We start from the raw sequence: 13,622 nt of genomic DNA, 5'->3' as shown, positions 1-13,622 counted from the left end.
GTAACTAATACCATAACACAGTGATGATATGCAGCAGGTTGTCGTGACGGGGGTCTCCCTCATAGCTGGTGAGATATATGATTAAGACAGATGAGGGTGGTCCTCAAAGGACACTCAGGGACGTTGCCCCCGGTAACCGAGGACAGCGTCCTCGCTAACCGAGGCAAGTCGTGGTCCAGAGGATTCATTACAGCTGGTCACGATGGGTTTCCATGCATGATGCTTCTAATTAGGCCCAAATAAATGGCTGCACGTCATTCAGAATATGGAGGGGGGAGAGGAGAGGTGGATTCCAAACTCTATTAAACGTGTAGTGGAAACCATTTATCATACCTATGGTATGTGACCTCCACCTTTTTGTGGTGGACTGCTTATTATTCTGATGGTATTCCGTGGCTTGGAGCCCCACTTAGAACATCCTCAAAAATCCTCTACATCATGTTCAAGAGCTAGCGCTCTAAATATTTGATGAGGTCAATCTCAAATTCCAAAGAGATATGGAAGGGTAAAGTAAGGCTACTGTATACACATATTTTCACAATTACCATGGCATATATTTTTCATATTTCATTTTTTCTTCTACACAGTATATTAGAGTGTCGTTATTTCAGTCAGTTATTTGACAAATGAATGTGTTATTGTACAATCGCCATCCTGTCTTAAACTACATCAATTATCCAGATACTGTATGTGCCCTCACAGGTCTGCTGGAAAATGAGATGCCCCCTTCTTTTTTTAATAGCAATAACATCAGTAAAAAGTGTTTATAGTTCATTTTGACAAAATCATGTTGTAAGATTACAGAATAGAAACATAATGAAATGTTCTGGCTGACTCAACAGGCTATTTATTTTATAGGTTCACCTATTACCACACGCTCAGAATAGGGACACTAGGCCTCATGTGGTTAATTGTCCAATACAGTGGAGATCTCATTAAAGTATCATTTCCATAAACCTGACACAATTAAGGATCTGTGCCATCTCATTTCGGAAGTCTTGGGCGTTACATTTTGTTGCCCATGGATGGTTGTTTCATTACAAACCCTCTGTAAACAGAGCTAGACTAATAGACTATGAAGATTTCAATGAACACCAACTTCTATGCTTCATATAATCATATTTATGCTGAGGAAAAGAAAAGGCTGTTGAAAGGCATTAGGCATAATGATCAACCCTAACCCAAAAGTACACAAGGATAATTTGTCAATAATTTGTGAACTGAAATATCTAGGATTTATTTTTGTTTTTGTTTGTTTATTAGTTTCTGGGGTGCACAAGAAACTCAACGTAACTGTGCTCACATACTCCCTGGAGGACAAAGCAGAACCAATTGCCCACATTTTCCACATTGGCCTGTTATAGCGCCACCACCAGGCCGTTTTGTCTTTACTTTTGAACAGTGAAAAGTGCCTCAAAACAATCAATTTTCGTGAAACTTTGTACGCACATTCCCAAAAGGCCGAGGAAGAAATTGCACCCTTTTCACCTTGTCCTGTTATAGCGCCACCAGGAGGCCGCTTTTTGCAAACGTTTTTTGTCCAACCATCACGCAAATCGGTAGGCTACACATTATTATCTATAGTCATGTGATTAAACGGATCTGTCCGATTGCTCATATTCCGTCCTGATTGGCTAAGTTTGGCATCTAAAGTTTGCATGTCTGGGCAATAACTCCATCAAAATCAATGCCTCAACGTCTACAGATTACAGTTCCACTCACCTCTATAATGACTGAATTCTGAACATTGCTGGCCCACAATAACCACCTGTGCTCCTATGCATGTGTCCTCAGATCAATCTGATTGAGGAGGTAGATTGGCAGGTACCCTCTATGACGCTTCCTAGGCTGGGGCGCTGTCCTCTGGACTGTACTCTGCCTCTGTCCCACTGTCTCGCCTCGTTGAGGTGCTTACCTGTCAGGCAGTCGGCTAGCTCCACAGACTCCACAGTAGGCCTATAAAGAACTACTGCTGTAATGTTAACAACAACCTGTAATTGACTGCATACTGCCATTTGTTTTGGATTCCTGGAAATATGGGGTGACGCATCTTACCCGGTTCAACCCCTAATCAATTAATTTGCAAAAGCTTCCATCTTTTGTCTAATTATTGAGATAGCAATTAAAAACTAATATTTTGTACATAAAGTTGGCATTTATTTGAGATCCTGTAGCCTGTAGGGTTACTCTGCATTATGTCTGGAACAACCAAGGTCTTTATGGAAATCCATTTCATGAGTGAGCTGGGACCTTGCTTCCCTTGTAAGATTTATATAACCCATTTAATGCTTGTTTGTGAGGAGGATACACATTTTACAACAAGGAAAATGTGTTATGAACAACTTGAAGTAGGTTATTCCTACCTATCTCAGTGTTATCTGGGATGGTCTTAAATATTTACCCCTTCATTTGGTTTTAATCACCCCAGCAGCAATATTTCTGTAAACACATTGAGACTCAACATGAAACTACTGTAATATAAAGATCTTTTAATGTGCAATGTCTCCTTTTCATTTGCATATGACTATTACTGGAAACCTCACTCACTGTCAGTTACCATGGAAAGATAAGGTGAACTAGGAACGAAAATAACTCTTTAAAATCTATAAGTAATCTGTAGGATTAACAACTGCTACTGGAGGGAACGCAAATAATGCTTGATTAATACTTACAGACAGTAGATGTATGAGTTGCCAAGAATATCAGATCTACAAGCTCACAACCCGTCACATTCCACGATGAGATGCGAGCTTTTAGATCTGCTCTTTTAAGCACACAACTCCATGTACAACTTAGATTGGGCTCATCACAGACAGCCAAACTATCTGACTATAACCTAGGCCAGTGGTTCTCAAACATTTCAGGCTGTGACTCCCTAAAGTAATCATATTTGAACTGGGGACCCCCACACTCACACCCTGATTCCACAGATAAAGATTGTGAAAATAGCCAATCGACAAGCTCACAACGCCTCGCAATGCGAGACGTTGTGAGCTTGTAGATCGCCTATTTTCAAAATGTTTGCCTCTTTCTTATATTATTTGACAATTTAGCCAATGTTTGAACAGTTTTTATAGTCTATAGTTTGTTGATTACTTTTGATGCAGTAATGGTCTTTTTTTCCTCTTTTTATTAAAAAGGTCTTAATAGTCCTTAAATTGTCACTTAACTGTCATATAGGGCATTGGTTCTCAAAGTGGGGTCCGGGAACCCCCAGGGGTCCTTGAGGGAGTTCCAGGGGGTCCCCAGCTAAATGATAGATTAGGCACCAAATGGACCCTTGTGGGTCTGTAACTCTGAGAGTGTACAAATGGAACCTAACGGGTCCATTTGGTAAGTGTCAATTTGGGGGTCCTTGACATGAAAAAGTTTGAGAACCACTGATCTAGGGACCCCCAAAAACATTTGGGGACCCCCCCAGGACCCACAGGTTGAGAACCACTGACCTAGGCTACTTCTGATTGTTGGCAGCCCTGGGAAAAATAACCAGGTCCTGGCTGCATCAAAAATGCATCATATGCATAGCCTATATCATATGTTTTACTCTGTTCTGAGTGAGTACCAAAGAGAAAAGGGGTGAAGAAAAGGTCTTCATTGACCCCATGGTTTGCTTGCACTCAGTGACCGCTCAGCTGCCACTTTAATTATTCTGCTGTCTGAGTCTCTGACATCAAAGGTAAGAAGCTGTGATTTAACAGGAGCATCATCACTGCATTAGAGAGAGAGAGAGAGAGAGAGAGAGAGAGAGAGAGAGAGAGAGACTCTCGCCAATGGCTGAACCGAACCGGTCTCTGACATCACACTGCCATCTCCAAATCTCTCTCTCTCTCTCTCTCTCTCTCTCTCTCTCTCTCTCTCTCTCTCTCTCTCTCTCTCTCTCTCTCTCTCTCTCTCTCTCTCTCTCTCTCTCTCTCTCTCTCTCTCTCTCTCTCTCTCTCTCTCTCTCTCTCTCTCTCTCTCTCTCTCTCGTAGGATATTCAGCCCCTCCCGTTCATTCCCATTAGCGAGTCCCTCCGTGTGCCTGCGTTATTTAAAGCCAAAGATCCTCCCTCTCGCCTCAGCCACTGTGTTGCATCTGTCTGCCTCACTGCTTGTGTGTCTGGGGTGTGAGGGTGTGCTAACAACTAGAGAGAGAGAGCGAGAGAGAGAGGAGAAAGCATCTGAGATACTGTAGGAGAGCGAACAGTAGAGTGAGACCACACAGCTATGAAATTCATCCAAGCTCTTTGCTTACTGCTCCTCTGTCCGGCTGTGAGCCTCAACACTAGGTAAGTCATTCATAATAACTCGTTAATAAGCAGAGATGGTTTTATGCGTGTGTCAGCTTCAGCTGCCAGTGACTCAAGTGAAACAAAAGGCGTATAGCTTGCCATGCATACAAACTGACAATATAAGATTGTATTCAGCTGAAACTATGTTCAGTCATATTGGGTTTTGCCTTTTTATTAGTTTAAACAAAAAAAAATATTTGTCATTAAATATTGCTGGAGTTTTCTTTGTTTGAATGTGGATTGAATTGCCAGTATGTGGGCAGATTAAGAGACACTACTTGTGTTCTGTGTGTTGTAATGCTCTGTTCATGCCTTTCTACTGCATTATCACTGTCATGGCTCGTAGGAGACTTTTACTGTTCAGGATGCCATGACTGCCTTTGTCCTGCTTTATCACTGTCATGGGTTGTAGGAGACTTTTACTGTTCTGAATGCTGTTATGCCTTTCTCCTGCATTATCACTGTCATGGGTTGTAGGAGACTTTTACTGTTCAGGATGCCATGACTGCCTTTCTACTCAGTAGAAAGGCAGTCACTGTCATGGGTTGTAGGAGACTTTTACTGTTCAGGATGCCATGACTGCCTTTCTACTCAGTAGAAAGGCAGTCATGGCATCCTGAACAGTAAAAGTCTCCTACAACCCATGACAGTGATAATGCAGTAGAATCTACTGCATTATCACTGTCATGGGTTGTAGGAGACTTTTACTGTTCTTAATGCCGTTATGCCTTTCTACTGCATTATCATGGCTTGTATAGGAGACTTTTAGTGCTCACAGTTTTGGCAGTGAGTGAGTTGGAACCGAAGAGAGAGGAAAGGGAGACTCGTATTGCAGTGTCTTAAAGAGAGAGAGAGTGAGTGAGTGAGTGAGTGAGTGAGTGAGTGAGTGAGTGAGTGAGTGAGTGAGTGAGTGAGTGAGTGAGCGAGCGAGCGAGCGAGTGAGTGAGTGTGCAGAAAGAATAAAGAAATTGCACTTGAACTATAGTAAGTGATGGACTAAAGGAATGGTGATGGAGAGGTCCATGTGGTACGATGAATGAAACGGTTGATAAAAGAATCATTCGGCTCTTCTCAACCAGCTTCTGACAGCCATCCATCCTCCATGAGGTGTGTGTGTGTGTGTGTGTGTGTGTGTGTGTGTGTGTGTGTGTGTGTGTGTGTGTGTGTGTGTGTGTGTGTGTGTGTGTGTGTGTGTGTGTGTGTGTGTGTGTGAAAGAACTCAGGGCTTTGATTGTGTATTTAGTTTTAAAGTGTAATAAGTTGATGCTATAAGTTGTGTAGAGCAGTGGTTCTCAAACTTTTTCATGTGAAGGACCCCAAAAATGATACATATTTGGCTGCGGACCCCCATCTCATATATTGTGACTGTGAGAAGCAAAGATTTGAGTTAAACATGTTGCACAGATTTTTAAGATTTTTCAAAAATAGCTCAATGGCTCAAACAAGCTCACAATGTGTCGCGATGTGACGCATTGTGAGCTTGTAGATCGGCTAATTTCAAATGGCCGAAATGTATATAGAGCTGAAGTGGTTAATGTATGTTTGTAATAATAATCAAAATCTACAAAGTAACTAGTAACTAAGGTGTTCAAATAATTGTAGTGGAGTAATTTGTTTTTTACTTAAGTACTTGAGTAAATATACTTAGTTACTTTCCACCACTGCTTTTCATCGGTTCAATATTTATAAATCCACTTTCAGCCTAGCGTCACCCAGGGATACCTATGCAGTACATGGGTATCCCTGGGTGACGCTATAGGTTGAAAGTGGATTTATGTACCTGTCAGACTACTTCAATAGCATAAAAGACACACACGCACAACACCAGAGGGAAACCCAGTGATCTCACTGAACCCAGTTTCGGCACAAAAATGGGGTCAAATTCATTCTACTGCTATGCCACCAGAATGTGAAATGCCCTTCCAACGGGCATAAAAAAAGCGTGACTCCTTACCCTCCTTCAAAACCTACAGGTGGCTGAAAATTGTAAGTGGCCCCTGTAAGCCCCCCCCCACTGTTTACTGCACATATCTGTCTTTCTTATTACTACTCGTATGATTTATGTTTTTGCATATTACTGTATATTATTGTTTGTCTTTAAATGTCTCGATGAATTGAATACCTTAATGGAAACAAGTCCTGAGGGCTTATCTGGGTTATCCTTTTAGCATTCATTTGTATAAATCTGTGCCACCGTGCCGTTTTTTTTTGGCAAAATGTTAATAAAGTATTCAATCAATCAATCAATCAATCAATCAATCAATCAATCAATCAATCAACCCTTTTGGTTATGTCACTATACGCCTAAATCGTAAAACCTTTTCAAGTATTTTTTTGTAAATAGCCGATCTACAAGCTCACGTCCCCGCGTTGTGACATTAGTAAGACACTGTTAGACAGCGAAATAGGGCATACGTTGAAACATTCTGCCCGACAGCAACGGTAATTCACTGATGCCAAACAAACAGACTGGTAGTGGTGGAAAAAGTACTCCAATTTTGGAAAAGTACTGGTATCAAAATGTACTTGAAGTGCCAAAAGTACTTGAAATGCCAAAAGTATAAAGTACTCATTATGCAGAATGTCCCATTTCACCAGTTTGTATATATGTATAAAATGTATACAAATCTTTGGAATAAAACAGATCTACAAGATCACAATGGGTCGCATCACGACTCATTGTGAGCTTGTAGATCTGCTATTTTCAAATGGCCGAAATGTATAGAGCTGAAGTGGTTAATATATGTTTTGTAATAAAAATTATAATCTACACAGTATCTAGTAACTCAAGTTTTCAAATAACTGTAGTGGAGTAAAAGCACAATATTTGCCTCTGAGATGTAGTGGAGTAGAAGTGATATACTGAAAATTGGATAATACTCCAGTAAAGTAACAGTACCTAAAATGTGTATTTAAGTACAGCACTTGAGTAAATATACTGTACTTAGTTAGTTTACAGCACTGCAGACTGGTCTGTTGGATTTGTCATCAAGCATTCTGTGAGCGTACTGTTTCTGCCTCAGGACGTATAGGAGTAGGATAACGGCATTATAGGAAGAGAAGCCAAGGTTATTGCCTTCCGTATATCCAGACATTTGTCAATACTGTAGAGGCAGCCTGATGCATGAGTCATGTAATACGGGCCGTTTGTATTGATGTATCAACCTCTGGCCTGTAATAATCAGCCAAACTGACCTCACCTACACACTTTAATACACCTACAGTGTTATGTCAAACTAACACAGGCCAAAGGTCAACGTATTATATAAACCAGTGGTTCTCAAAGACGTTAATGTCAAGGACCCCCACATTTAAGGCTTATTAGAAGTCAAATGCCCTTTTGAAACAGGGCCAAGACTTTGGTCTGAATTCATTTCTGTAAACATGAAACCATCCTAAAGTGGAAACCAGGACCGAGGCATGACTTCAGATACACTATCACATTGGTTCTCAAAGTGGGGTCCGGGGACCCCCAGGGGTACTTGAGGGGGTTCCAGGGGGTCCCCAGCTAAATGATGGATAGAAACCAAATGGACCCTTATGCGTCTGTAACTCTGAGAGTGTAAAAATGGAACCAAATGGACCCTGACGGGTCCATTTGGTTCCATTTGTACACTCTCAGAGCTAAATTAAGATTGATTTTACAATATAAATTGGGGTCCCAGGGATAGAAATGCCATTAAATGGGGGTCCGTAGCCTTAATGCATCTCAAACTGGGGGTCCTTGAAATTAAAATGGTTGAGAGTCCCTGGCATATCTTTTCAAATGGGGGTCCGCGGGCTAAAAAAGTGTCAATTTGGGGGTCCTTGACATGACATAGTTTGAGAACCAGTGCACTATCACACACCACTAAAAGCATATCATCACTGTTGGGTGGAAGATCACTACTATAGAAACAGCAGATCGACAAGCCCACAAGGGGTCACACTGCAATGCATTGTGAACTTGTAGATCGGCTTGCTATCTCTTTTTGTTTATTAAGTCATTATTTTTCATAAAAACATGACATATGGAGACACTACAGGTGTCTGCCCAACACCAATGATATGCTGTAATACCTACGGAAGAAACATGGGAACTCATTAGAGAGCGTTGATGAGAACCCTTTCATCAAATAGATTTCCTTTCAGACTGTGAGAGTTAAGAATATAATTATATTTAACATTTCTCAGCCAATTATTGGTTACAGTAGAGCTTGACGGAGCGACAGCAGCAATATACGGAGAGCAGCAGAAAAGATGTAACTGTAATACATTGATTGGTAAATTCCAGGCCAAAGAGGCGTGGTGCAGAGCTGGTGCTGTTGCAAAAAAAATCAATTGGTACTTATCCAGAACAAAAGGCTGCATTGACACTGAGTCCCACGGCTTCTACTGTCCACCTCTACACACTACAACCATGTGCTTCCACTGTCCAGTGGTGTAAAGTAACTAAGTACATTTACTCAAGTACTGTACTTAAGTACAGTTTTGAGGTATTTTTTTTTACTTTATTGGAGTATTTCAAAATGTCAGTACTTTTACTTCTACTCCACTACATCTCAGAGGCAAATATTGTACTTTTACTCCACTACAATTATTTGAACACTTTAGTTACTAGTTACTTTGTAGATTTTGATTATTATTACAAAACATACATTAACCACTTCAGCCCTATATATATTTTGGCCATTTGAAAATAGACGATCTGCAAGCTCAAAATATGTTGGGATATTTTGCATAATTCATAAATATTATTTTGCATAATTTTACTTGTAATGGAGTAGGCCTGTAGCTACAATGCAGTATTGATACTTTTACTTAAGTACAACATTTGAATACTTTTTTTCCACTGCCACTGTCCACCTCTCACACTACAAACAACACTGACTCACTCCTTATAGATACAAGTGGTGGAAAGCAACTAAGTACATTTACTCAAGTGCTGTACTTGAGTACAATTAAGTTTGATGCCTCATACCTCGACAGGCAGGCTTTTTCTTGGAAACTGTGATGTCTAAAGGGATGATGAAATGGCCGTGGCATTAAATATTGAAGCTTATGTTTGGACGACAGAGAGGTTTGGCTCAGACAGGAGGGTGTGGCGCTGCATAATGTTCACATCTGGCTGTAAATATGAACATATTGTAAATGAAATGGAGTGGCTCTTCAACCTTCACACAGGGTCAGACATTAAAAGCAAGGTACTTCATGAGATGGGATAATTACAATGACAGAGCTGGGTGATAGCCATAATGCATGAATGATGCAAATGTGTTATTATTGGACTAGATTATCTTTCTGTAATGTGGAAATCGGTCAGCTTTTGTAACGAAAATACAGAATATATCGTCTCTGTCGGGTGGAAACCTCATATGTCCAAAACTGTTACTTTTTAGCAAAAATAGCCGATCTACAAGCTCAAAATGTGCAGCTCTATGCTGCGTTTTGAGCTTGAAGATCTGCTATTTTAGATGTTGTGGAAATGCAGGCTTTTTTCTCCATTACCTTAAAAATAACGGTTGTGGACATACAACATTTCTACCCAACAAGCAACAATATCCTTGTCGTTGAAACCAGATCTTGCATCATGAGGTGCAATAGGCAGTTAGGCATAAAGTCCACAATAATGTGTTAGTATTCTTTGTAAGGTTGGATGAGCTGTCAGTATTCATATAATGAGCATAAATATAGCATTCTTAAAGGAGAGAAATAAGTGAAAACCATCCCCTTGTAGTTATTTTTCTTGGTGACTTGTGTTGTTAAAAAAGGCTACAGAAAGTACAGAAAGAACGAGAGAACTTCATAATGCATTTACATTGATGAGGAGCTTCTTAAACTCGCTTTGTTGACTCACTGACAAATGCTAGTTGTTCTGGAAAACATGCTACAGGTAATCATTTAAGATCCAATCAATGCCTCCTTACAAGACACGATCAATTCATTTAATCAAGACGAGCGACATTAGACCTTGTTTGACATAATATGAAATGGAACTGCATGGCCTTTGAGGGCTATTAGAATTCACAATTTCATTTGGCTTTGCACCTGTCGACTAGCCGTCGATCACAAACGTAGCTGAAACATTGTATGACATGTGGGAAAGTAAGAATTGACTGAGGTCAAGTGTGGAACACGGGGGGAATTAGACCCTGCTATCGACCAGGGGGAGATGGTAATGTCTTTAATCTATACATTGATGGACTGCAGCCTGGCTGGCAGGACCAGCAACTAAGAGAGACCAATATGCCAATTCCCCTGACCATTGTTTAGTGCTCGCGTGATGAAAGGGCCACCATTTTGAACAAATAATGCTTACCTAAGGAAATGTGGAATGCAGTGCTTACTCGAATTCTGTGTCTTCAAGCGTACCTCTCTGTAATGAACTTCAGTGTGATAGTGTATGATTTGTTTTGGTAGTCTGGAATGTTTGGATTGACAAGCCTTTGCTAAAACAATGCTATGTTTTGCAAAGCAGCATTTAAATGTGAAGTTTCTAAGGGGCGTGTCTGACTAGTGAGAGAATAAAGCTCTGTGATGGCTGCTTGGAGAACAATATTTTTGGGGACATTCTCCTGCCAAGACAGGTGCTTCACTGGTTGAGCAACTTTTTAATTAGTTTCAAAAAGCACAGGTGAAGTAATTCAAGAATATTCTACATGAATTGTTTGGTTCTTATTAGCTCAGCTCAGTGGCAATGTGTTAGAAACCAAACTCAACTAGAAAAGTGTGTCAACTTTGTTGGCTAATTATTGTTTGCAAATCATGTTCTACTAATTTCTATTATTGCGTTATGCATACAGTAGGTAGAGGCCTTGTACAGTATAAGGCCTTTGGGCTTCTTGTCTCCTCCTGGCACTTTTTCCCTCCTATATTTTGTGATCTGTTTTTGTTTTGTTTTTCAAATTTGTGTCAAATAAATCAAATCAAATCTAAGTTTGGAAGGCAGTCATAGCCAGACATAGATGGGTTTGAAACAAACAAACAAACAAACAAACAAACAAACACACACAATGATTTCATATCTAGACATCTGGACCACTAGATTTTCAAAGGTGGGACTGGGGATCCCCAGGGGTCCTCAAAGGGGTCCCCAGCAAAATGTGGAACAGTTTAAACACGTGAGCCCTATTTGTGTACACTAAAACAAAAAAATACTGAAAATAAATATCAATTTGGGGGTCCTTGACATGAAAACCATTACTCTAGAGTCTAGACAGCCTGATTGTTTAAGCCGCCAAATGACATCTTCAAGAGCAGATAGAGATGACTTTCGCGGATTGGAGCTGGTGCCCCGAAGACGAGGAGGAAATGACATTTGGTGCGAGACGATGGTAACGTCCTCCTCGGCACAAAGCAGAATGTGAATGATAATTGAAATGCGAAGGACACCTCGTAATGGGCGCTCCATGGCAACCAACCCTGGCTGCATGACAGTAATGAAGTGGTCTACAGTAAACAGAACCTTGGGCCGCTCCCACAAAATGAGAAAGTAATTAAAAGGACGGCATGATCTGTGTGAAGAACAGCTCACATGTTTTAATATTCACCGTTTGCTGTCATACAAAACCATCCTCCCTCTGAAAACACATCTAATGTGGAGACAGTTATTCTACATAACAACCAACCAGTGTTGATTTTTACCTCAAATTTTGATTTAGTTTTACTCATATTTTAGTCACCTGAAATGTTTTAGTTTTAGTCGACTAAATATCATAAGAAAATAGTCGACTAAATAGTTGATTTAGTCTACTAAAATAGTATTTTGGCGGTGCCTTGATGGCTTCATAATGGCTGATTTAACACTTTTTTGTTTTTGGTTGCATGCTGAAATAGCAGATCTACAAGCTCACAACGCGTTGCAGCACGACGCGTTGTGAGCTTGTAGATATGCTATTTTCAGAGTGCAACACCCGAGCGCAACTAAACATAAAATGACTTGTCTTTTAGTTCTACTGGATCTCTTCTCCACTAGTCCCTCACTAACATTTTAGTCTAGGTTTTATTTGTTGACGAAATTTCCAACATATTTAGTCATAGTTTTAGTCATCATAGCTTAGTTTTCGTCAGTGAAAAAAGGTAGTCGACAAACATTTTTCGTCATAGTTTTAGTCGACGAAATCAACACTGCAACCAACAGGTGGTCTGTTGTTCCCATGAAGAAGAAGTATCCCTTTGAATAGCATCTGTTTATTGTGTCTGACGTGTAATGACTGAGTAAAAAAAAAAACGAAATCAATGATAATAGGCACAGACATGAATTATAATCAGCACCGCACAACAATAAAACAGGCAAATGGAAATGTGAATAAAACATATGTACTGTATTTCAATGAAGTTTTGCTCATGAAAAGAGACATTGTCTTTGCCAAGCTAAGCCATTGCATTATTGAATCATAATTGCTTGACATTGCTGAAATAAATTTAACCGACAATCATTAACCTGTACTGTACCTGTAAATATAAAATGGCTGAAAATTATAAGCACAATTAAAGACGGGGTGCCGTGATTTTCAGTGATCCACCCCCCCGCCCCCAAAAACATAATCATCAGGTATATGGTTATACTAGGAGGAAGACTTTTTTCAAAAAAGTGTACAGAAATTGTTGAAATTACACCTGTCCTAGTCCCTCCTCCTCCTCATGCCCACATCTGTTATGTTATGATAATGAGGGGGAGGGTATATTTTTACTATGTCACTAAAGGGCTGTTTTTCTATTGGCACGTTTGACCCTCAAGGTTTCAGCCTCCAGGTAGAAACTCAAAATAGTCAGAGAAGGCATAAAACACCATAAAAACACCACCAGGGGGCTTAATGAAGTTCTATAAACCTCATAGACACATGAAAAACAGAAGTGCAAAACCATGGCACCACCTCTTTAATAATGTAAAACCCATAAATAAACACAATAATGGTAAATTGCCCTTTCTCTTAATGTTACCTGTTGCAGAACAAGATCAATTACAATATAGTAACAGGGTTGACTTGACATAGGATAGAAACAGGGGTGACAGTAACAGGGGTATGTGGTGCAAGAAATGACACCACATGGTCATGCATTCATCAGATGTTAAAATAACTTTTAAGTCATTTTAAACAGAGTAACAGGATTGACACAGTGAGCCCGTGCCCCTTTGTCAAACATTACACAACTCAAAGACAATTAGTTAAAAGAAGAGCACACTTACCTGAATCTTTGCCAGCAACGATCATGAAAGAGTGATGATGTCACTTCCTGGAAATAATGAACTTTTGGAACATTCCATTGGCATTACCTCTGAAGGGGTGTTTTCTTTGAATAGTGACATGGTTGACTAAATCATGGGGACACAACTAAAATGTTTTTTTCCCCCCCACCATTTCAAACAAA

The 13,622-nt window shown here is 40.1% G+C and overlaps 1 protein-coding gene across 1 annotated transcript in view; it reads left to right on the top strand.

The window, feature by feature from the left end:
• Positions 1–4,206: 4,206 nt before the first annotated feature.
• LOC311042652 (leucine zipper protein 2-like) overlaps positions 4,207–13,622 on the top strand; it is a gene marked incomplete at both ends in the record, with an annotated part of 179,641 nt that continues 170,225 nt past the window's right edge. Inside the window, one exon of the mRNA XM_084053520.1 lies at positions 4,207–4,268. Coding sequence (XP_083909646.1) covers positions 4,207–4,268 — 62 coding nt within the window. The remainder of the gene's footprint in view (positions 4,269–13,622) is intronic.

This window comes from Gymnoscopelus microlampas, assembly GCF_963454915.1.
Source record: "Gymnoscopelus microlampas genome assembly, chromosome: 1".
Taxonomy (NCBI): Eukaryota; Metazoa; Chordata; class Actinopteri; order Myctophiformes; family Myctophidae; genus Gymnoscopelus; species Gymnoscopelus microlampas.
The sequence above is the reverse complement of the archived record's forward strand: the minus strand, read 5'-3'. Positions and strand labels throughout refer to the sequence as shown.